The sequence below is a fragment of the Notolabrus celidotus genome, chromosome 24 (genome assembly GCF_009762535.1).
Source record: "Notolabrus celidotus isolate fNotCel1 chromosome 24, fNotCel1.pri, whole genome shotgun sequence".
In the NCBI taxonomy this organism is placed as follows: Eukaryota; Metazoa; Chordata; class Actinopteri; order Labriformes; family Labridae; genus Notolabrus; species Notolabrus celidotus.
Genome location: NC_048295.1, coordinates 8,163,006 through 8,187,545, shown reverse-complemented (window position 1 = coordinate 8,187,545; position 24,540 = coordinate 8,163,006). Strand labels below are relative to the sequence as shown.

The 24,540-nt window shown below is 41.1% G+C and overlaps 3 protein-coding genes across 5 annotated transcripts; 1 reads left to right on the top strand and 2 right to left on the bottom strand.

Annotated features, from left to right (window-relative positions):
- Positions 1 to 772: 772 nt before the first annotated feature.
- slc19a1 (solute carrier family 19 member 1) lies at positions 773 to 7,833 on the bottom strand. Of its 3 annotated transcripts, none has more exons than XM_034678184.1 (7): positions 7,756 to 7,833; positions 6,821 to 6,894; positions 6,275 to 6,743; positions 3,799 to 4,576; positions 2,931 to 3,123; positions 2,704 to 2,845; positions 773 to 2,138 (listed from the first exon to the last, which is right to left on the bottom strand). In XM_034678184.1, exons 3-7 carry the CDS (start codon positions 6,551 to 6,553, stop codon positions 1,938 to 1,940), a joined length of 1,593 nt encoding a protein of 530 aa, XP_034534075.1. In that variant the 5' UTR covers positions 6,554 to 6,743; positions 6,821 to 6,894; positions 7,756 to 7,833; the 3' UTR covers positions 773 to 1,937. The 3 variants fall into 3 exon arrangements, with proteins under 3 accessions (XP_034534075.1, XP_034534073.1, XP_034534072.1); XM_034678182.1 differs by having other exon boundaries at positions 6,841 to 6,894; XM_034678181.1 differs by having other exon boundaries at positions 6,275 to 6,894.
- Positions 7,834 to 10,752: 2,919 nt separating this feature from the next.
- Positions 10,753 to 13,579, bottom strand: LOC117808176 (C-X-C chemokine receptor type 2-like). The gene is given in 4 exon segments (XM_034677737.1): positions 10,753 to 11,751; positions 11,754 to 11,826; positions 11,828 to 12,273; positions 13,449 to 13,579. Coding segments are annotated over 3 exon segments (1,074 nt in total). The 5' UTR covers positions 12,272 to 12,273; positions 13,449 to 13,579; the 3' UTR covers positions 10,753 to 11,194.
- A 2,428-nt stretch (positions 13,580 to 16,007) lies between these two features.
- Positions 16,008 to 24,507, top strand: arpc2 (actin related protein 2/3 complex, subunit 2). The gene is made up of 10 exons (XM_034677738.1): positions 16,008 to 16,241; positions 17,544 to 17,578; positions 17,961 to 18,073; positions 19,440 to 19,485; positions 19,994 to 20,180; positions 20,347 to 20,440; positions 21,623 to 21,749; positions 21,850 to 21,950; positions 22,757 to 22,857; positions 24,044 to 24,507. Exons 1-10 carry the CDS (start codon positions 16,168 to 16,170, stop codon positions 24,063 to 24,065), a joined length of 900 nt encoding a protein of 299 aa, XP_034533629.1. The 5' UTR covers positions 16,008 to 16,167; the 3' UTR covers positions 24,066 to 24,507.
- The last annotated feature ends 33 nt before the right edge of the window (positions 24,508 to 24,540 follow it).

The window sequence follows — 24,540 nt, the reverse complement described above, 5'->3', positions numbered from 1 at the left end:
AACAAAGTCATCAGCAGCAGAATTGGTTATTTCTATGCAGCTGTTTTGAAGGCTTATATTGCTTGCTAATATGTTTCCCATGGCAGGTTTTCATAATAAGTGTTAGATTTAGAATAGAAGAATAAAGCAGGATGTGTGGCTGTCAGAAAACACTACCTGTGCATGTGCAAAATCGATATTTATGAATGTGCTTTGACCACAAGGGGGCGCCAAATCTACGTAGAGGTGCTTTAAAAAATATACACACGCAGCTGAAGTGAGGTTTGTTTCCTTTATTCTAAATATAAGAAACTGCTTCAGGAAAAAGGACAAGGAAAGACGGATGAAGATATAAAAACGTCTGAGTTTGCTTGAATCAGCTGCTGAAACTGAAATATAAAACGAAGCGAGTTAAAAAGTACCTTACTCCTTCTAATGAGGTTTATATGTGATCCAATTTAAGCAGGTATTGATTTTACAGTGTTTTGTTGCTGAGTCATTGATTACACGAAAGAGATAAGGGTTAAAGGTTAAGCCAACAAATCTCTCTCATGGATTCACACACGTCCTTCTCCTGTTTCAATAGCATTCTGATGTGTTGTTACATGCAGGGAGAATAAAACACCTTCAGGTCTGAGTGCTTGTTTTCTCCCAGGAGTCCATCAGCTGTGGAAACAGTCGACCTCCCTCTGGAGACAAAAATGCAAGAAAACAAGAAGAAACAATGGGTTTGTGGAGTTCACGCTGTGAGCAGCGACTGCAGCTGACCAAACAACTAGACAAAACCACGTCAGTGAATCTGAGACAAGTCCTTTTAATCGTGAATAAAAAATAAACATCTGATTAAAGTCAGTGTTTTTTTACAGCATTAAGACAGGTTCACAGCTTTTTCATCATCAGCCATTATTCCAATTAGAGTTTAAAAAAGATACATTCTTAATGTAAGTACAACCAGGAAGTATAAGAACAACTCAAAGTGAGAATCTAAAGGTGTCGCCTCTTTTTAGAGGCAGAAAATGTCTAAAAACGTAATGAATGTGTGCGCTGAAGTCGCACTAATTAACACTGTGTTCCTATGTTCAGCAGAAGAAGCGCTTCCTACTCTTTTTCATTCATGAGAAGTAAAATAAGAGAGTTTGAGCCCTTCTTTGTGATTGGTTGCCTAAATGGCTCCAAAGCCGCAGCAGGACTCTGAATTGTTGCTCTGAGGCTGAATACATAACACTTTAAAGAACGAGCACACGTGTAACAACCAAATTTAAATTTCAAATTATTTCAAATATATTTCATAGATGATTGCTTGGCACATTCAGCATTAAAAAAAGGTGATTTCAAATATCATGAAGCTGCTTTTACATAAAGAGCAGCATTACAGTGAAAGTACAATCATTACAAAAGTGTGTCACACTGCGTATCATCAGCAGTGCACAGCTTAGAATAAGTCACACAAAAGATAGGACAGAAAGTACCCGTCGTGTTCCACTCGCGAGCAAAGTGATGATTATCAATACTGTAAAAAGTATTCCAAAGATGAGGGTCAGGCCTCCCTCTGAAGGGACTTTACAGAGGGCTGTAACATTCGGTACAAAGGAGTGTCAGGCTGGATGTGCAGACTGTGTTAAGTAGAGATCACATAGTAATCAGGAGGAATAATGAAGTGTCAGTGAAAGAGTTCAGCTGCTGTTTGCTCCTGGATAGAAAAGAAGAAGGCTCTCTGGTCTTTCTTTGTCTAAGATGATTCAGGAAACATCAGTGTTGCATACTTGGAGCTTCTTATCGAATAGAATAGGAGAATTTTGGCTCTTAATAAAATCTGATTGACAAACTCTCTCCGGATGCAGCAGCTTCAGGTAGCTCATTGAGGCACTTTTATGATTGCAGAGCTCAAATAATCGATCCAGCCAAAGTCTGGAGAGCTCGAGGATGTAGTGACGATGTGAAAAATGCCCGCTCTGTCGTTACGCTTTGGCACTTTTCCCATTCGACAAAGACTCTGCCTCTGAATTTGAAGCTACAGGACAGAGTTCTGTGGGCGTGGCCTGCTCGTCAACCTCCCCTCCTCCTCTGGGCCGGTTCCTGTAGTGACGGATGATGACCACGGCGGCACAGATGAAGTAGACGATGGTGAGGATGGTGAAGTAGACGAAGTAGACCAAGAACTGGAAGAGGACAGAAGAGTTGAATCAGTTAATCCTTCATGCTTGCTGTTTTTCTGTTAACTAATCAAATTAGAAAAATATTTTTTATCACTTTAAAACACTCAGACACTTAAAGTTCATTCTGTATCTCTATATTTAAGACCAGTGTTGGTCTTTGTCATAGAAAGTATAAAAAATGTGCAACACCTCCTTCAAAATGAAGCCAAAGCACCTACTGACTGGTTACAGTATAGATCATAAGCCCCGCCTCCTCCATGTAAACAGATGGGACATGGGTTTAACTATAAAATTAAAGTACACCTGTTTAAAACACAGGCTCTGACATCATAGATATTTCAAATGGTGATGATTTATGTATAAGAATTGTTTATTTAATTGGTTAATTGACTCTAAATAAGGGTGTATAACACCATGATTGACAGCTCTGTTGCAGATTCAGTGGGCTGCACAGATTCTGGCTTCATAAGTGTCACTACCGCCGGTCCTCAGGGTATATTGGCTTCACAATAGGAGGCAGAGATGCGTTGTTCATTATGTCTGAATTATTATTATCTGACTGTTTCACCTGGGAGTGCACGTCCAGCCCCAGGCCCCTCTTGTCAGAGAATATCAGGATGATGATGCTCTTCAGGATGGTCCCCAGGAATGTGTTGATGCCAAACACCAAGGCGCAGAGCTCCTTGGTGAGAGATGAGGCAATCTGGAAGCTACGGAGAGATGACATGTTGCAGAAGGTAAAACATCTGCATCTCCTTTATGTGAATTTGTTGCATTGCTCTGTTTGGGACTCACGTGGCGATGGGCACCAGAAACTGGTAGAAGCCTCTGAAGAGGACATAGGCGATGTAGCAGACCCAGATGTTGTCTGTGGTGCCCATGAGGAGCAGCAGACCGGCCTGCAGGGCTGTGATGACGCCGATGACCAGCTCGGACCAGACGTTCCAGCGGATTTTCACAAAGCCCGCGGTGAAGGAGGTCATCGCACCTGCAGGAAGACACACACACAAGATTGACACTTCCATCACTTGTTGGATAATATTCAGGTCTTCACTGACTTTTACTGCCTCAGCATGTCATGAAGGCGGTTCAAACCGTGTTACCTTTGCTTTACAGCTTTTTGAAGGTCAAAACCTGACGTAATCACTTCACACAATAAAAGGGGAAGATCAGGCACTCAACCTTTGAACGGCAGCTGACAGAAGAAGGCTGACACATCAGATTCTTCACATTTTTTATTTACGGATAAAAAGGCTTTCATCTCTGGAATCAATCCCAGCTGATATTTTGTATGTAGCAAATTAGGATGAAGATAAATTGAAAGATGAAAACCTGATATTTTCTGATTAAAGTTTATGGAAAGGTTAACACCTAAGGGCTTCATTAAACCATGTAAGTGTCCTCCTGCCAGTTTAGTTCAAACTTCATCAGGATTTCTGCAACAAAGACTCTTTGATTGACAAACAAAAACACTCCCTTCAAGACATCCCTTCAAGGCCTTTTGATATTTGCTGTTGCAGGAGTCGCCCCCCTTATGTGTATCTAACATGAGACAGCACGCTTCAGTTGAACACTGACTGTGAAAGTGAAACCAAACAGCAGCGTAGATTTGAAACACCCAATAAGATTTCTCTAAGTGTTGAAGCAGCAGAGAAGGTCTTACTCAGCAGGGTAGAAAACGCCTCCACCGCCCCGTTGTAAACGTGCTTGTTCTCGGTGGCCGGGTACACTTTGTTCCACAGGATGTGGACGTAGAACAGCACCAGGTAGTACCCCGTGGAGTTGAACACCCACCACAAGGACCAGAGCCTCAGGTTGGGCATCTTCACCACGTTCCTCAACTCCAGGAGCATCTGCACCAGGATAGAGTCCTTCCAGCGTGACGAGGAACACGGGAGAGCCACTGAGGGCGCGCTGCTCTCTTTGGGGTTCATTTTGTCCAGTTCGGATTTGTTAGCAGCAGCCGCCAGCACCTTCTGCTCCTGATTCCGGTTGAAAAACAGGGAGCGTTGAGGCCAAGGAAGGCACAGAGCGAGCAGCAGACCGAAGCTGACGAAGCCCAGAGAGATGGCGTTAAGGGTGAAGAAGCTGATGTTGCCAAAAGACAGACACAGCTGGCCCAGAGTCGAGCTGCTGAACACCCCCAGGAGCACGGCGGAGCGCGAGTACCCGGCGACCCGCTGGTAGAGGTCCGGGCTGACCAGGGAGAAGATGTAGGAGGAGTAGGCCACGCGGCACGCCATGGTGATGCCGTAGAAGAACTCCATGAGCTGCATCTGGAGGAGGCTGCTGCCCAGGAGCAGGATGAGCCAGATGACCACCTGACTGATGCCCTGGATGATCAGGACCGGCTTGTAGCGCAGGAGATCCGTGAGGAGGAAGGCCGGCACCAGGACGGCCATGTAGGAGTACGTGAGCACAGGAGTGATCTCATTGGTCACCTGGAAAATACAAGAAGGCAATCAAGGACAGAGTACCAACGAAGAAATAGATTACTTTGAGGTATTAAAACCTTGTAATGGTATTCAAATGAAACATCTTAAATTAGTCTAACTTGTGCAAAATATTTTTCTTATATTTATTGATGATAATTCCATCCATCCATCCTCTACCGCTCCAGGGTAGGGCTCCGGTGACCCTGCAGACTGGGTGAACTGGCTCTTGGTGGTTTTCTCAATCAGGTGTCTGGGCTGCTCTTTGTCTGTCCCCTCACCTAGGACCTGTTTGCCATGGGGGACCCTACCAGGAGCAGTTTCCCTCGACAGCATAGCTCCTCGGATCACTGGGGCTCTGAAACCCCTCCACCACTTTAAGGTGGCGGCCCATGGAGGGGGTGAATATTTTATTCTACTTATACAATACTTTCATAACACATATTCTTTCTCTTGGTGTAATACTTTGACTTTTGCTCTATTTGTCTCTTCTGGTGTATTTTTGTCCTCGTCCTGCACAGACAGCACTTTCTCTTCCCGTGTATAGCCTCAAACATATGACCCCGAACAGCTGCTGGTGTCTCCTGGAAATGTGAACTCTTATCTCCACAATCCAGCTTGACAGAGTAATCAATAAACAGTAGACCTTAGTTATCAATATGACGTCACCTTGTGAAGCGGGTCAACGTGACACAACAAGTGTAACAGTGCCTTTGCACATATTTGTCTGGGGTGAAGCATGCTGTATCTTTGAGGCTGCTTTTAAACTTTGAACCATGGAGTTAAGATTTAAGTGTGACCTGGACTCACTTTGTAAATGATAGAAATATAAAACTAGAAAATAAAATCTGAATAAACATGTCAGGCAGATTGAGCAAAGAGCAATAAACTCATCCAACATTCCTCCTGTTAAAAAACTAGAGTCTAAACAGTAAATTAGATGTATGACCTTCAATTTGTAGCCCCAGTGCATGCTGGGAGGGCTCACTTCATGTAACAATCACATGATCAGCATTGAGCACACGGTTATTGAATTAGCTTGATTCAGAGAGTTCAGATCACTCCTCAACGTTGTTAACTACACCTTTTATAATCTGTTCTTTTTGTTCTCTGCCTCTCAGCTGCTGTTACTCTTCACTCAATCAGTCTAGCTTTATTTGCGCAGCGCCCATTCACAGCTTTACACGCAGAGCAGGTCTAGACTGCTCTCGTTGTTATGTCTTTATAAGAAGCTGAGCATTAATCCATCTTGAGCCCAGACCCGGCGAGGAGACGCTTCCTTTGAAGAGGCAGAAACCTCGAGCAGAGTCAGCCTCTTTGGTGGACAGCCGTCTGCTGCAGCCAAACGGGCCAGGAAGCGGAAACTACAAATTCTGATGACCTTTCCTCCTCTTTAAAGACTTAAAGGTACCAGGAAATAAAGCTGTGTGATCTACACATCACAGTCCACTGATGATATCACAGCTATTCTTTGATTATAAACTCCCAAAGCTCATTACACTGACCCACTTTGGAGGAATGTGAACTTTGGCCACAGTGAGGTGGATCAGCAAACTCCCCCAGGGGCTTCCTTAACTTCTGCTGTGTAATGAGTGCCTGACTGCAAGGAGAAAGTCTCACAGGTTGACTTTGACCGTTTTCTGTAAGTTCAGTTTCCACATATTCAAATTCAAAGACACAGACTTCAGTGTGAGGATGCGTACTAACCTGTTCCCTTGTGAAGTTCTTCTCAGGGCTGAGCAGGTATGGTGTAATGAAGGGCTCCCCAGGTTTCACCGATGCCATAAACCCATAGAAACACAAGAATATCACGGCCCACCTCCACTTTCGGGGCTCCTTGGTGTCCACCGAGGGGCCTCCAGAGGGAGACGGAGCCAAAGCTACCTCCCCGTCTTCAAGCCGCACGCTGTCTTCACATGCAGGTACCTTCAAGTCCATCTTCTCCTCTGAGCTCTCCCCACTTTGTGCCGTGTCGTCTTCCACCATTGTGTGAGCTTGTTGTTAGTGCACCACTCTGAGATGCAGAGTGTAACTTTTCTTTCTGCTCGGTCAGCTCACCATGTGAGGATTTGTTATGACTTAACTCTGCAGAATTCCTACGTGAACTTGGGTTTCAAACTTCAATCAATCTGCACACTCCTCTAAACTAGTCTGCCTCTCCATGCCACTAAAGACACTGAAATGAAATGGTGGGAATGAGTCATTTAACAGGGGGATGACAGGGTGGTTAAAATGCTACATGCTTCCATTTACATGTAAGAGAAAACGTTGACCTTCGCTCCATTCATTTTCTGACAGCAGCAGCAGAGTCGGGTGTCATTGTTAACCTGAAAAGATAACAATGTTGTCAGTTTAGTCAGACTGTTTTGACACTGCAGCTGACATTAGAGCATGAATGTGTTATTGACTTTGAGAGCAAAACACTGCAAATAAACAGAAAGGGCTGAAGTGATTATGATTATTGAGAAGTCTGAGGCTTATCGGTCTGATGATTAGTGGCTTTAGTGTGAAAGTTTGAAAAAATATCCTTAGAAAGCTTCTTAAAGTCTGACCAGAAGTCCAACACATACTAAATATTCAGGTTGCAGCGACATGTGTCTCATTTTCACTCTGGATGTTATATTTATTTATGTTTAAATTCAGCAAAAATGAAAAATATTCTGTTGAATAGTCCTCAATATGTAGTCTACAACATGAAAACTTCACACAGTTAGCTGAAGGAGTGAATAATGTTGCTTGATCTACGTGGTCAGACTTTAAAAGCAATGCAAACAAGTTACAAAAGCAGCCTATTGAGTAACAGTGTGTTAGCATGCAGGAGCCTCACATGCCAGCACACCACTAAATAAAGCTTCACTCAGGATAACGTTTAAGTGCTAATGTGCTGAACCCTGCAGTAGATACTCTGTGTGTGTTCCTCTGTTTATTTGACAGTGAAAAACACGTGCATTAACACCCTTCACTGCACAATTCACAACGCAGGTGTGCAATCCTAGTTAGCACGCTAGTTGTGGAGTCTAAAAACAATGCACTCTCCTAGCTCCTGAAGGCTTTTCTAACTCACACACTCTTTATGTGAAGCATCAATGAGCAGATTTAGTCAACAAAGAGTCGGTTTGATCATTATAAAGTCTAAACATGTTTATTACAGTGATTAGAGGACACAAAATCGAGGAAATGTTACATACCTCGTGAGCTCCATCTGGGGCTGCAGCCTGATTTGCCAAACGTCTGCTCGCTCGTCGCGGTGCCTTCTGGGAAACGTAGTCATTCAGTTGACTTTCGCGTAAAAGCCAGAAGCTTAGAAAAAACTGAATGACACAATTTTTAAAATTCATTTTTTTCTTTCATATGTCCTTTATTAAACAATTTTGCACAATTTAAATACAATTTAGTTTAAATTAAACAAATCACCTTCAGCTTTTTCCCGAGCAAGTGCTTTGTGTGAGCTCACCATCTGCTGGACAAATGATGTCACTTTGAAAACATAAATGAATTCATATCAAGCATATTCTTATTAAATTGTTTAAATAAATGTATGGCTGATATTAATTTTGATCTTCTTAAGTTTAGTTAGAGTTTGAGTTTGATATTTAGATTTTTCTTTGAGTTTTTTATGACAAATGGCCACTACATGGTTATTCCTGCAGTGTTTATAAAGTCTGATGAATATAATTTGTCTTAAAATAAAATAATAGGTTTCTTTATTTAAATTGACCCCTCCTCCTGTGAGGGTTGAATATGTGGTGTTCACGAGTGTCTGTTTTACAGATTCATGCATTAAGTTACTATTCCCAAGATGGTCACCAATGTTTAAATACTAGGTAAAGTTTAAATGTTTTTTTAATCAGGAAAGAGGAGTGGTTGATAAAACATAGCTGTTTATGGAAGAATAGCTCAACAAGATACAACCAGTGAGTCAAATGAAAGTTACAAAGCCATTTATTTTGAAATGATTGAGCATTTTCTGGACTATTACAGTAAAAACTTAGATAGTTGATAGACAGAAAGGAAATGGGCATTTTTAATAAAAGAGAACAACATTTTCCCCAAGTCTGGGAATCTGAGAGATTTTAAAGAGTGAGTGCAGACAAATAAACATCCAGTAGATGGCAGCAGCGCACCATGTAAACTAGAATGACTGCTATGTAAACATGAGGCAGACAAGTTGATGGAAAATGTATGGATGAAATGTTCATGATCCCCAGAGAATAAGCCCACTCACTTTTAAGATCCCTTTCTACTACTGTCTGTACTTTTGATTAAAGATACTCTTACAGCTTAAAGTTTGCTGAAAATATTCATGTTCCCTTGAGGATGAACTCTTGTGTCATCTGTATGTCAGGTTTATTATTTCTCCTGTGCTTATAATCCAAACACCTGCAAAGCTAGCAATATGCCCATAACTTCTATGCAAACATACAGGGTTCATTGTATTACTGTATCTGCTGAACTTACAAGGGAGTCCTGGCAAAGGCAGCAGCATAAAAAGTTTCAAAAAGAGAACAAGACAAAACATAAAGTAACAAGTAACTAATACATCAATTTATAAATGAGCAGTGTTCAGCTCTAAAAACATGAGCACAAGCTGATCAGATGATCCTTGATCCTAGTTTTAAAATCATCCAATCAAATTAAAGAATCCAGTTTCAGGTGACCTTGAAGCTCAAACCAAGACAAGGAAGCAAAGACATTAAAAGCACATTATTAAATTGTTTGAATAAATGTATTGCTTATATTAATTTTGATCTACTTAACTCAGGTATGGGAACCTAAACACAGCAAAGACTGCTCTCACAATGATAACCAATCAGCCTGTTATTCCTGCAAAGTGTTTATGGTAAGTATGACAAATAGAATTTGTCTTAAATTAAATCTACATGTCAGTGATAATATGTTTCTTTATTTAACTTGACCCCTTCTCCTTAATTGTGGAGTTGAATATGAGATGTTCATGAGTGTCTATTTTACAGATTCATGCATTAAGAGGACTAGTTGATAATAAAAAGCTGTTTATGGAAGAATAGCTCAACAAGATACAACCAGTGAGTCAAATGAAGGTTACAAAGCCATTTATTTTGAAATGATTGAGCATTTTCTGCACTATTACAGTAAAAACTTAGATAGTTGATAGACAGAAAGGAAATGGGCATTTTTAATAAAAGAGAACAACATTTTCTCCAAGTCTGTGAATCTGAAAGATTTTAAAGAGTGAGTGCAGACAAAGAAACATCCAGAAGATGGCAGCAGCGCACCATGTAAACTAGAATGACTGATATGTAAACATGAGGAAGACAAGCTGATGGAAAATGTATGGATGAAATATTCATGATCCCCAGAGGATAATCCAACTCAATTTTAAGATCCCTTTCTACTACTGTCTGTACTTTTGATTAAAGATACTCTTACAGCTTCAAGTTTGCTGAAAATATTCATGTTCCCTTTAGGATGAACTCTTGTGTCATCTGTATGTCAGGCTTACTATTTCTCCTGTGCTTAGAATCCAAACACCTGCAAAGCTAGCAATATGCCCATAACTTCTATGCAAACATACAGGGTTCTTGTATTACTGTATCTGCTGAACTTACAAGGGAGTCCTGGCAAAGGCAGCAGCATAAAAAGTTTCAAAAAGAGAACAAGACAAAACATAAAGTAACAAGTAACTAATACATCAGTTTATAAATGAGCAGTGTTCAGCTCTAAAAACATGAGCACAAGCTGATCAGATGATCCTTGATCCTAGTTTTAAAATCATCCAATCGAATTAAAGAATCCAGTTTCAGGTGACCTTGAAGCTCAAACCAAGACAAGGAAGCAAAGACATTAAAAGCACATTATTAAATTGTTTGAATTAATTTATTGCTTATATTAATTTTGATCTACTTAACTCAGGTATGGGAACCTAAACACAGCAAAGACTGCTCTCACAATGATAACCAATCAGCCTGTTATTCCTGCAAAGTGTTTATGGTAAGTATGACAAATAGAATTTGTCTTAAATTAAATCTACATGTCAGTGATAATATGTTTCTTTATTTAACTTGACCCCTTCTCCTTAATTGTGGAGTTGAATATGAGATGTTCATGAGTGTCTATTTTACAGATTCATGCATTAAGAGGACTAGTTGATAATAAAAAGCTGTTTATGGAAGAACAGCTCAACAAGATACAACCAGTGAGTCAAATGAAAGTTACAAAGCCATTTATTTTGAAATGATTGAGCATTTTCTGCACTATTACAGTAAAAACTTAGATAGTTGATAGACAGAAAGGAAATGGGCATTTTTAATAAAAGAGAACAACATTTTCTCCAAGTCTGGGAATCTGAGAGATTTTAAAGAGTGAGTGCAGACAAAGAAACATCCAGAAGATGGCAGCAGCGCACCATGTAAACTAGAATGACTGCTATGTAAACATGAGGCAGACAAGTTGACATTCATGATCCCCAGAGGATAATCCCACTCACTTTTAAGATCCCTCCTACTGCTGTCAATAGTTTTGATTAAAGATACTCTTACAGCTTTTGAATAGATGACACAAAAGTTAGCTGGAAATATTCATGTTCCCTTGAGGATGAGTGTTGACTGATTCATTCAAAAAGCCTTAAAAATATGTTGCACAATGAGTTCAGAGAACCGCTCCTTTGCCCTCTGATGTCTGAGACGTCGACCTGCTGAACTTTGACCCCGACATCCTCTCCTGTCTGGCTTTCCTCTGAAGCAGCATCACCATCCTGCTCCTGAACTTCTCTCCCACAAAGGCGTACAGCACGGGGTTGATGCAGCTGTGGAGAAGTGCTAAACTGTTGGTTATATCCAGAGCGAGGTTCACCGACCTCCTCATGGCACAGTTGTACGGTATCACCTCTGCCCTCAGGAGCGTGTCCACCATCATGGTGATGTGGTATGGCGTCCAGCACAGGAGGAACACAATCACCACGACTATGATCACCTTCATGGCGCGGTGCTTCTGGAAACCTCGTGTGCGCAGCAGCCTTGTGATGGTGATGATGTAGCAGGTCACCATGACAGTAAGAGGGAGGAAAAAGCCAAAAATATGGCGGAACCCACGTGTGGCGACCCTCCAAGAAGAGGCGCTGCCAAGGTCAAAGTTTTCAAAGCAAGCCATTCTCCAGGAGTCGGCGTCTAGCTTGGATGCCTCGTAGAACAGTGCAGGAAGAGCCAGAGCCGAACCAAGGGCCCAGACTCCTGCACAGAGGAGCCAGCTGCACACCCTCTGACGACTTTGCAAACTCTCACCAGCGTGCACGATCACAAGATAGCGATCGACGCTGATGCATGCCAGGAAGAGGATGCTGGTGTAGAAGTTGGCTTCAGTGATGAGGTTTAGGAACTTGCATATAAAGTCTCCAAACACCCATCCTTGGACGAGAGCTACAGCCCAGAAGGGGAGAGTTAGCGCCAACAAACCATCTGCCACTGTCAGGTGAAACAAATACACGTCTGATGGCGTCAGCTTCTGCTTGCTGGTGCCGATCACCCACCCAACTAACAGGTTCCCTGGTATTGCAAGTAGAAAGATGCAAAAGAGAATGATACACAGGGCTGTAGCTGCTGTAGGACCCAGAGGTTTGGTCTCGCATGGTAACGTCTTTGGATCCACAACGTAGGGTGTTTGATTTTTGTGGACGGTTTCATTCAGACTCTCCCAGAAATCTTCATCGAAGATGGCGGTGAATGACATGACTGGGGGGATAACAGACTGGAGCTAGTACATGGTCACAGCAGTGCAAACACAGCTTTTACAGCAGCTTCTCTTAAACATGCAGGAGGCTTAAAGACATGTTCGCACAAATAGTGCACTAGACAATCTGAAGAGCCTCGCAAATATAGAAGAGATATTCAGAGAGTTAACTATATCAGTGTTAGTTTTTCTGCAATTTCTCCCTAAAGTTCAGTGTTTTTTATGCTAATGTGGCAAGAGGGGGGAACTGAGGGTTGGCGAATAATGAACAAGAAACAATCTAACTGACCCAACAACAAGTTCAAGTCTTCACGCCTCAAGTAAAGGACCAACAAGCAGACAAGACAAAAACTAACATTCCCTCATTATTCACTTCATATTCAGGGTATTCATTTACATTCATACAAACACAATAAGGTTATTCTGATGCTCTCATGCATGTGTAGTGGGAGCAGTGGTTCTAGTCTTGGTTTTTCATTGTTGGCCTTAAATGCAGCCTCTTGAAAGTAAGTCCACCCCTCCCCTGGTCCAGCCCCTTAATTAGCTGAGCCATATATAAAGCACCTGTGGCAGCATGGCTTCCTTTTCGTCCTGGCTGCTTGCTGGTTGCCACATGTTCTGTGTGCTGAGGTAGGTTATGTATCAAAATGATTAATCCAAGCCTGTTGTAAGTCATTTTTCATTTACTTGAATGTAACAAAGTTTAATTTGTCTTGAAATAGCCCCCTGTCTGCTGGTCTGCCTCATGTGATCTGGTGTCTGGTTTGCTAAGGTTTGTCTTTTTCAAATATTATTAATTCGTTGCTGAGCTGTGGAGATATTTTTGCCTATGTGAATGTATTCACCTTAATGCATTTTAAAACTTAACCAACTGGTTTATTTGCTTTTCTGTGTTTAATACTTTTGTTGTTTCTCCTGTAGTGAGGTGGTTGCCGGCTGCTGGTGGACACAATAGTTTGTACCCCTGTTGGCCATGATCGCTGTGATGAGAGGCTGGCACCCCTCACTTCCCCTACCATATTGCTATTTTTAAATTGTCTTTTGATTTGAAGTGTCCTTTTTAGAATAAAATAAAATAACTTTGATACAACTTCCTAAATTGACTAATTTACACATGAGAATAAACACTCTACTCAAAGTACCATCCCTTCCCCTGCGAGAAGTAAATAAGACTCACCTTCTGCCCGGCTGTATGGTTTTAAAAAGATGGCAAACACCAAAATGAGTCTGTGTCGAGACTCATCCTCTTAAGTGGATTTCTTTTCTTCATGGAGTTGACCCAATGTCCTGTTTGCATCCTCAGTGTGTTACAGCACATGCATGTGTCACAGCTCATGCATGTCATACTTTCTTTGCAATGGAAGTTTTATTGTAATTTAATGCAACATGTAACCAAAAAACAGCTGCCCTCTACTTTTTATTTTTGGTAGATGTACATTTTCTATTTTTTTTTTTTTGACAAGCAGAAAGCTAAAGAACTTAGTAGCTCGGACGGGTTGAAGAGTTGAAAAATGTGCCCACATGAGGTGTGTTCTGTTTGTCATGGTGTAACCTCCGCTGTGTGGTAAGGTGTTTTACCACCCTGCAGCTGTGACACTTTCTGGAAGTGAAACATTTTGTTCTCACTTTTGTTGTTGCAAAAGTCCAGTATCATTCCCCTCATATATTCCCACATTGATGCATCAATTTTTATTTCTTTCCCTTAAGCCAAATGTCCAGCTACTGATGAAGCAAAAGTCAGAAATGTCAGAGGATGGAGCCCACAGGTGAGTGCTAGAGAGGGGCCTCCTCACCAACACATTCCTCCTCTCCATCTCTCCCCTCACTTCACCTCTGCCTCCATAAATCACCTCATCTAAGGTCATGACAGCTAAGATCTACAATTATCATGGCAATGTGTTGCCTCATAGCTGCAGCTGTCCAGACACATAATGTCTCCACATCTGTCACTTCAGCTTCCATCAGGAGGACACATGACAGTCTCAACAGGACAGGCCTGTTTTTAGTTCCTGCTGACTTTGGTAAACACGGTCATGCTCAACAATGTGTTTGTCTGTGAATGTGTGTGTGTGGGAGAGAGACTCAGAATAGAGTCAATATCAATGCTTTTGTATTTTCTTGACCTATTTCCAGCCCTTCTTTTGTTGTAATGCTCAAGTTCAAATCTAAAATGAAGCATTATTCACATTATTCACAATATAAAGGCCTAGCCTAATACTCAGTTTTCCTCAACACATATTTCTGAAGCATTTTAAATCAGCTGTATAAAAAATGCTTTAACATGTCTGCAAATAAGTCTAAATATGCAGCCATAGAGGGGAAATATTACACACGTTGATGCAATGCTCCAAAGATAAGGCTGAAATTACTGCAAATCTGCAAATTACATATTCTTTGAAATAATCAGAACAAAAGAAAGTTCAAAAAAGGATTTGAATCCCTATGCCACAAATTCCCTGATGGTGATTGTTAACTCTGTATCACTCAGCAGAGCCTCACAGTTCCTCAGGAACCCTCACCAGCATGCCACACTCTTCTTCATCTTGCATTTCACTCAACAAAGCATGCAAACAATAATCTGAAACTTGGCACAGACATGTACCTTCTTGGAAGCTGAGACAGAGGCCAGTTCTCTGAAATGACCTGATTGACATCAAGATTGTCTTTCAACCTTCTAAAGACAAGAGAAAATATTTTCCTTTGCCGCAGGGAGGCTGTCAATGTCAGGTTAGAGGTCCTGAACACTACATGCAAATTCAACCACTGTACTGAGTGATTGTTTCTGAGGTTATGATGTAAACTGAAGGGAATCCCTGCAAGTTTTCAGTGCTTCCGGAGAAGGAGGATGCAAACACATTTATTTACATGATAGAATTGAAGTGAAGGAAAACTTCAAAAATCAGGAGCCTGTTCTGCTGGTGTCCCTCATGTGCTGCTCCAAAAACACAGACTTCATGAATATGTTGTTTTTCTGATGATCTGGTGATTTTTAACACACATACATCAGTTAAACGATCCTGTGTTGTCGTGGTGGTGACAGCATGTACACTCATTACTATTATTTTAACATACCTTGTTATCAAACTGTGTTGTACTTGTTTTACGAGTCAGTCCTGTGAAAGAACAACTATGTAGTTTCTGTCTTTGTTTCCCCTCATATATTTGACTAGAAGAGAAGAAACTTGTTCATAATTGCAGGGCTTATAAAGTAGTAAATCTGAAGTACATCACTCTGAGTGTCACTAGGTTTACTCTAGACTCTTTGGTTCAAGCAATAATTACATGTGCAAACTAATAACATGTGCAATAATTACCTCTGTGCAATACCTATAATTCATGTCAGTATTTGGCAAAATCCCATATATGACACCTTTGCCTCTATTTTGTATTTTTCCTATATTTTTAACACTTTCTTTAAATGGGAGTAACTGTAAACTAAAAAGCAATTTCCACTAGGGGATCAACAAAGTACTTCTGATTCTGATTCTGACATATAAAATAAATCATTTGATGGTCAGGCTTCATCTGTCTATTATAGCACATTTCGAGTGAAGTAGACATAATAAACTTAATCGAAGCCAGAAAACAATCACAGTGATCTTGATTTTGGATATCGACGTTTATTTAATTTGACAAACTCCATACAAGGAGTCTTGACCTGCCCAAACACTCAATATGATGCGCACTACGAATTTATGACAGGCATCATAGTGGGCACTCTCATTATTTGGGGTCCTGAGTGTAAAAAACGCGGAAGTGCCAGGCGGAAGGAGCCTCGACGGAAGCGGTTTGGTCTGTCAAGGGAGGAAAAAATTAGCCGAATTTGACACAAAGAGGTTAATCCCACCAAATAGCACCGATCATTCCCCCCTTTTTCCTCGACACCGGCGTCCGCGATGATCCTGTTAGAAATCAATAACCGCATCATAGAAGAGACGCTGTCGTTGAAGTTCGACGGAGCTTCAAACGGGTGAGAAAATCATCGTTACACCTGGCTAACAATGCTAACGTCAGCTAGCCTCCCCTTCGCGGATTTAATAAATATGTACACATTCGATTCTGCAGAGGGGGCTTTGATTGAGACTGAAAACCATTTGCAGAAATGCACACGTCAGCTAGGTTGTTGCATTTGATGCGAAAATGATAAAAAAAAAAGGGGAGAGCTAAATTAACTTGCTGATCCGCCGTGACTGGTCTGCCTGAAGCTGGGGTGTGTCTGCACGGTCAGTATGGGACAGAATGTCTAAACCCAGTCTGTTTTACCCCCTCTGATTGTTCTTTTAAAGCCTAAGGAAGGAAAATAATAAATTAGATTACATAAATCAGCTACCATAGACCTGCTGGACCCTAAATAAAACAGATTAATGAATATATTTAAGGCTGCAGAGGCTCAAACTAGCTAATATGTATGGCTTGCATTTTAATCTTTTTTATTTGTATTTATTTCAGACTCATTTTAATTTAATACTATTCTATTGTTGCATCATTTATTTTTGATTATTTGCTTTTATTTATTTATTTACTTAAGTTTTTTTTCGTTGTCTAGAGTCCCCTGAAGCCTGACGTCACCACATACAAAACCACAATAACTTCACTAAACATGTATTTTAGTCAATTTAAAAAGCTTTATTGCATCCCAAGCCGTTAACCACACTGTATCACATTATAATTAGATTCTATTCCCCTCATATGTGTGTTTTTAACTCATTTATTTGCAGGCAGCGTCTACTTGTCAGCCACTTCCGCATTCCTGTCGCTAATCTGAGTCAAGTCTGTGCAGAGGCTGCAGCAGCTTCTCCTTGGATCATGCAGAGAATGCACTTTGGACAGGCTGCTGCAGCATCTGCCTTTTTAAAGAAGTAGTTACTACTGTTCCTGCTCAAAATAGAGTCTGACTGCATAAAGAAGCATGACATAATGTAAAAAGTGGACAAAAACACTGTAGAATATAACTGTGTATGTGGGGACATATCATAGATAGAATGCTAACCGTTTAAATGAAGTAAAATAGACTGTATAAGCTTAAAATGCAACCATGAATACTTGTTATTATTCTTTTAACCCAAAATAAAGTCTTTAAAATTGCACTCTAGCCCTATAATGACTAAGATACCAGCAGATATTTAACTTATTTTCATATTTAATCAAGAAAAGCATCATTTTCCTTTTTTAAACTGAGATGCAGGGACCAGTGTGAAATATATGTGAGTTGGTAGGCTTGACATAAATGACTATTTTCCTTGTATCTCATCTTCTCTGTTTTTCCCTGCAGAACCAAGCCAGAAGCTGTGGATGTGACATTCGCAGGTGAGACTTAACATGATAACTTAATATGATGAGTTGAAATGTCCTTGTTTGGGTCCCGTCACATAGTTCTGCTTAGTTGCTGCTCTTGATTGGTCAAATGAGATATTGAGCTATTTTTGGAAAGAGGTTTTTTAGCTCTGTCCACTTCTGCATCACAGGCGAGTTATGTTTCTGTTATGCAATCAACCTGTTGCGCAGAATAAGCCCTGCCAAGTGACGCAGAGTATTGCATCTCAAATGTGAAATCTGAAACAGCCTTTTGTCATTGCATGAATCGAGGTCACTGTTGAGTATCGTTTCTTTTTAAGTGCAAAATGTGAATCAGGAGCTCGTGCCTCATGAATTCCCTGCATGCTTTAACATTTCTCATTCTGTGATGCAGACTTCGATGGCGTCTTGTACCACATCTCCAACCCCAATGGGGACAAGACCAAAGTGATGGTCAGCATCTCGCTGAAGTTCTACAAGGAGCTGCAGGAGCATGGAGCTGACGAGGTATGACGTAAAGAAAAGAAAGTGCGTCTCTGTGCCTGCCTGGACAGAAACAGGGCCCCCCAGACTCAAACTGAAACCCTCACTTTCACATTCCTCAACTCCTGCATACCTTTAATGAACTAACACAAACCAGGGTGCTGCAAGATCATGCTTTAAATTATCCAGTGCTGACGTGTCTGTGTCTTTTAGGTCCTTGAATGGACGTGTAAAGACTTTTAAAGAATGCAAATGCACCTTTGTGAAAGCACCTTTCCTTCAGTGTGACAAAAAAGTTTATAACACCATGTTCTTGTGATCATTTTCAAGTCAAACTTTTAATTTCCATGCAAACAAGCATGCCTGCAACAATGAAAACACTGTGCTGATGAATCCAGGAGAACACTGAATGAGCCTCTGATAGTTATCTACACACACACACACACACACACACACACACACACACACACACACACACACACACACACACACAGACACACACACACACACACACAGAGACACACACACACACACACACACACACACCTCCACTAGCAGAGCTCTGTTGCCATGTAAGGAAAAAAGCAGCTGCCGAGGCCTCTGCTCGAAACAGGAAGCGAGTGTGTGTGACTCACTCCAGGCGAGGAAGTGCTGACTGCGAGAAGCAGCCACTGTGTGTGTGTGTGTGTGTGTGTGTGTGTGTGTGTGTGCGTGTGCGTGTGTGTGAGGATGTCTTGGCTGCCGTCCAGGTCCAGCCGACTTCCCTATTTGTTCTCTTACGCTCAGAAGCGGAGGGATGGATGAATGGATCGGCAGTGTCACAGTGTGGCTGTGAAACGTCTATTTGGAGAGCTGTGTTAACACTGGTTTACCCTCACACACTCTTATCTCTGATCAAATTCTGCACAGATTACAAAAAAACAAATCTTTGTTGACTTTTGAGTGTTTTTCATATTCCTGCCGCCCAGTTCATTCCACAGTGACAGGTATCCATTACAGAGGCCCCCATGTAGAGAATCAAACCTCTCAGTCACACACACCTCCTTTCCTGTCCTTTGTTGTGCTGTGAGTTTGTTTAGCCGTCTGGCTCCACGTTTAGTAGCGTTTCTTCCCATCTCTTAAATCACCTGCTTTGTCTCTGAAGGATTCCCCCGCAGGCTACGAGACCGAGGCGTCCACAGCTCTGATAATCAAAGGGTGGCTTTGAAAGTGCCTGTTTGAAAACATTTAAATCTCTTGAGGACTCTGGGAAGCCTTTTTCTACTTGTATATCAAAACATGCCTCATCTTAAGTGTCTGATTTATAAACAAGACTCTTTTATTTCCTCTTTGTGTTGTGTTTTTTCTCTGTGAAGTCTCATCACACTAAAAGCTTTGTTTTTCATTTCAGCTGCTCAAGAGGGTCTATGAGAACTTCCTGGTTTCACCAGAGTCTGGTAAGTCCCTCTCTCCTTTTAGATTAGATTTTTTTTACTGACTGAAATAGCCGCCTTTGCTTTTAGTGGACTAATGAAGCAAAAACAAAGGTTTTAAACTCAACTTAGTTCCTCATTTCTAGTTTTTTTTTCACAGTGCAATATGTCAGGTTGTGAAACTTTGTCTTCTCCCCTTTGTGAATCAAATCTGGAGTCTTAGATGATGAAATTAAGGTCACTTCTTAACCCTTCTTAACTTAAGGAGTGGAGGAAAAGAGAGATGCTAGAAGGAGAACAAGGAGGGCAGAGCCAGGGGGGGAGAAGCCTGCCTGTGCTAGAGCTCACTCCTGCTCTACCTCCAGGCTGTACGCTCTACCTCCCCATGTCCCTTCAACTCAAATTGTGCATAAAAACTCAAATCAGAATGCAGGGACAGAAATTTTAGTGCTAAAGGAGGACCCGAAGACCCCCTTCCCACACAGTGTTTGCATGTTTTTCACGTTCTATAATGGTTTTCTTTTCCTCCCAGGCTACAATGTGTCCCTCCTCTACGACCTGGACGCTCTACCCTCCAACAAAGATGATGTGGTCCACCAGGCGGGCATGCTCAAGAGGAACTGCTTCGCCTCCGTGTTCGAAAAGTACTTCAAGTTCCAGGAAGAGGGCAAAGAGGGCGAGAAGAGGGCCGTGGTCCACTACAGAGACGACGAGTCCATGTACGTTCAGCGTCAGACGTCTCCTTTCTGTCGTTCAGTAGTTTAAACTTGAAGTTGGCTTTTTTTTTTGTGAGCTGTGTCTCTGAGGAGGATTACCCTGTCGGGTTTGTGTTAATCCTGGTCCCTCTGGAGGTCTTTAACCTCTCACTCGTCTCGTCTTTCTCAGGTATCTGGAGGCCAAGAAAGACAGAGTGACGGTGGTGTTCAGCACAGTGTTCAAAGACGATGACGATGTCATCATCGGCAAAGTGTTCATGCAGGTGAGTGTGAGGATGAGGAGGATGAAAGGCAGTCATTGAGTACATTTGTTAGTTTGAGCAACAACGAGAACAATTCTAAGTAATCTAAAATACAAGAACAAGATAAAGTAGGAGGGATTAGAAAAGAAGGGTGTAAATGTTATTTACAGTCTTGTTAGAATAATTCAGATGGAGGTGAAAATATTGAAGAGAGCCTTTTAGGTATAAAACAGTAAGGTGTGTGAAGAATTAGTGTTCAAAGCGTTGTTTGTCTCGCTAATGTTGCACAATTCAAATACTCATTTTGCAGGGTGGGACCACAAAGCTAGCAATTAGGGTCTTTGAGAAATCTGTTAGCATTCCCAAGATGGATTGACAGGTTCACTAGATTTTTAAGATTGACTGATGTGTAGTTCATGTAATTTTGCTAAGGTATGTGGTATGAAATGAGGATAACTATCTGAGAATGTGGACCAAAAGACATTAGCTTACATTAGCTTAAGAAGTCTGCTGCTAACTACAGAAGCAAATATTAACTTGAATACTAAAGTAATGTATAAATCACATGTCTAGTATGTTCTCCCTTTTCTTATTTGTCCATAAAAACGTTTTTGCTATTAAGATGTTTTTTTTCTAAATAAGCTAACACGCTAACATTTCAAGAACTTGAATTCATAAATAATGTATAAATAAGGGTTGAATAGTGTTTTCCTTTTTAGTTTTCTCAATTTAAAGGATGTTTTTAACCAACAAAATGTGTCCTCAGGTTGAGCTATTATTTTTTTTCTTACTAATAAGCTAACAGGCTAACATTAACAGAGCTAGAATGCATAAGTAATGTTTGTTATAAGGGCAGAATAGTTCATATTTCCTCCATATTTAGTTTTTTAATTTTTAAGCATTAAGCTAACATTTTTAGCTAACGTTTTGACTAACATTAAGCTAACTTCACAGATATGTTTGGAAAATTTCCTCAAACAAGTAATATATGTTAGAATCTTTACACTAAAACTCAAAAATGTATATAACTAATACAAACAGGAAGTGTTTCTGTTTATTTTGTGTGTAGTGTAACATTAATATAATGAATATATGTGTAAACACAGCTGAATGGACAGTAATGCACCTCTTCTCTTGATTTAACAAAGGCAATTAACATACAGAAACTGATACTGTCATTGTTTGCTTTGTGTGCTTCTGTAGGAGTTCAAAGAGGGTCGGCGAGCCAGCCACACGGCCCCCCAGGTGCTGTTCAGCCACAGGGAGCCCCCTCTGGAGCTGAAGGACACAGACGCCGCCGTCGGGGATAATATTGGCTACATCACCTTCGGTCAGTTCATGAAAACGCCACCTGAGACCTTCTTTGACCTGAGTTATGGACTGTTACATCAAGATGAGTTGATATTAATGTTTGTGCAAAATGTTTGCAGTGTTGTTCCCACGTCACACCAATGCCAATGCCAGAGACAACACCATCAACCTCATCCACACCTTCAGGGACTACCTGCACTACCACATAAAGTGCTCCAAGGTCAGTTCAGCTCAGACAGGGTCCAGTTTCTGTTCTGTTTTTTATTCACAGTTTTTCAAACAAATCTTCACTTTGCTGTTAGTTCTCATCCCAGTTTTGCACTTTGGGGTCAACCGTACATCCTTGAATGTTAGCAATGCACCTGTCCAACAAGCGGAAAGTCTGTTTTAAACACAGGCTGCAAACTCACCATTAAGTCCTTCTCTGTGATTGTCATCTTCGTACCTTCTTCACAATAGAAAGTCCAGTTCTGTCTGTGACTTCAAACAAAGGTCCCCACCTGATGACAGCTCGCTCTGCCACCCTCAGTCATCATACAGGTTTCTTCAGAGTCGTGCGTGGGCGTTAGTGTACACTGTGAAATTGATGCATACCTTGAATGGTTCCTCTAATGGGACTGTAAGCTCTAATCAAAGCCATTTTTTACATGACTAACATTTCAGAAACTTCTCTGTGATTTCGTTGATGTTTGAGATAATGGGAGTGGATGTGTCGGCATCAGACAGCAGGGAGTCTGCGTGGGTGACACAGTGAATGGATTTATGAGCAGATGACAGTGTGGGGATTACACATTGGAGTGTTCACTTCTGTCCCCAGCTGCTGTGCACTGTGTTTAAAATGCTGCACATGTCACAAGATGTTGACCGCTCACTTTTCTTTAAAGGAAATTCTAAACGATGTCGACACTTGCGCTGTTGAAAGAACAAAAGAATCTCATCATCAATTTGTTCCGATTTGTTGAAGATAAGTTGAGGGCTTTTGAAAGCGAGAATCCCCTCACATGTAGTGTTTTTTCTTTCCCACAGGCCTACATTCACACACGTATGAGGGCCAAGACGTCAGATTTCCTCAAGGTGCTGAACCGTGCTCGACCTGACGCCGAGAAGAAGGAGATGAAGACCATGAGGTAAGTAGCCTCCTCTTCTCAACTCCTAGTTTTTATAACAGTGCTCAAATGTTTTAATACTAACTTATAATATTAGAGGAAAAATGTTATCCTGGTTATAAGTAAAGACAGTTAAAAACAGATGACACAATCTTCCCAATTGAATATATCCACAATAACAATCTTTTAAGCCTCCTCTTCTTCTGTTTGACTGCTTTCAATATTGACTTTGAGTATTTTTTGCAGATGAAGATAAAGATAAGATAAGATAAACTTTGACTACATTTCCCATGATAGGATTATTTTCTTCCCTCTCTGGGAGCCGCCTGCAGTCTGCACCTGTGTATGTTTTAGAGGTTTCGAGGTGTGTGGCTGTGTTTGCCCGGACTGTTTTTGCAGTGTTTGCAGTGAGTCAGGAAAGGAATTTTTACAGGCTTCGACTTTTTAAAAAACCTCATAACGGTTGCACATACAGGCTTTTTCACCCTTTTGGCTCTGAAATAATAGGAATAAATAAGCTCTCAGAGAACAGAGAGTCTTTGTTCTGTGGTTAATGTGTACCTGGAAGAGGATGGGAACCCACAACAGCTGTCATCGTCACAATATTTAAATGATTCACATGAATCCTTGTGTGAAAAGAACTGGAGTATACTTTTAGCCAGGAATTACATGGTGTACAGATCTGAATTGGAGGGGGGCTTTTGTTTTGGCTTATTTTATTAATCAAAGTCATGAAGTAGATATAAAAGAGAAATCCAGCACAGCAAGTGAGAACATTCAGTTTTTTTTAGATGTTTCAGCCACACCACTAAGTTCAGATCCATTGTTACAGTTTCAAGTATTTGGTTTTACTTCACTAATAAAGACCAATGTATTAAAAACAAACCTATTAGGTTTCTTCCTGAAAGTAAGACGAGAAGAATGATACCTCACTTGGGCCAGTGCTGTAAAAATGTACTGAAGCTAGCAACCACTTTGTTTAGCTTAGCTTAGCATAAAGGCTGGTAAAGGGGGGAAAAGGCAAGCCTGGCTCCTACCTGCACCTCCAGAGCTAAGTTATTCTCATGTTATTGTTTGTTTAATGTGTTGTCGGTCAACTCAGAAGAAAATAAAGAGCAACATAAAGTCTTTAAGGTGTGTAGGTATTTTGGAAAACAAATGCTTGTTTTTTTGTGACTTCTAATGTGTCTTTCTTTGATTTTTCTAGTGGCAAGACCTTTTCACGCTAAGGCTGGATCCAAACCCCATGGACACGCCCGAACGCGCTACACTGAGACTCAAACGCCACATCGGACAGGACTCCAGGACGCATCAAAATGCCCCCCGCCCAAACTCCCAAAAACCGTGTCCAGTCTTTTTTTTTTGATGAATAAGTTTGCTCTAGTAGGGAAAGCCACGGCTCAAGATAAATGGAAAAAAGGGCATTCCTTGCTTTGCATAGTTAAAGAGAATTATTAGTCCTATATAAATATATATATGAAAAAATTGAAATTTTTGATACGATATCTTTTACTCCATTTGGTACTCTTGCTTGCCCTTCAACCCCCCCACCATGCAATATCCATGTGTTGGATGATTTCAGCCTCCCTCCCTCCTTCCTCCCTCTCTGTGCTTTCATGTTGTCTGTATCATTGTCATTTAAAAAAAATAAATCACTCTTACAAAAAAACATCTCTCTGGTAGGAGTGTGTGATGAGAAAAATA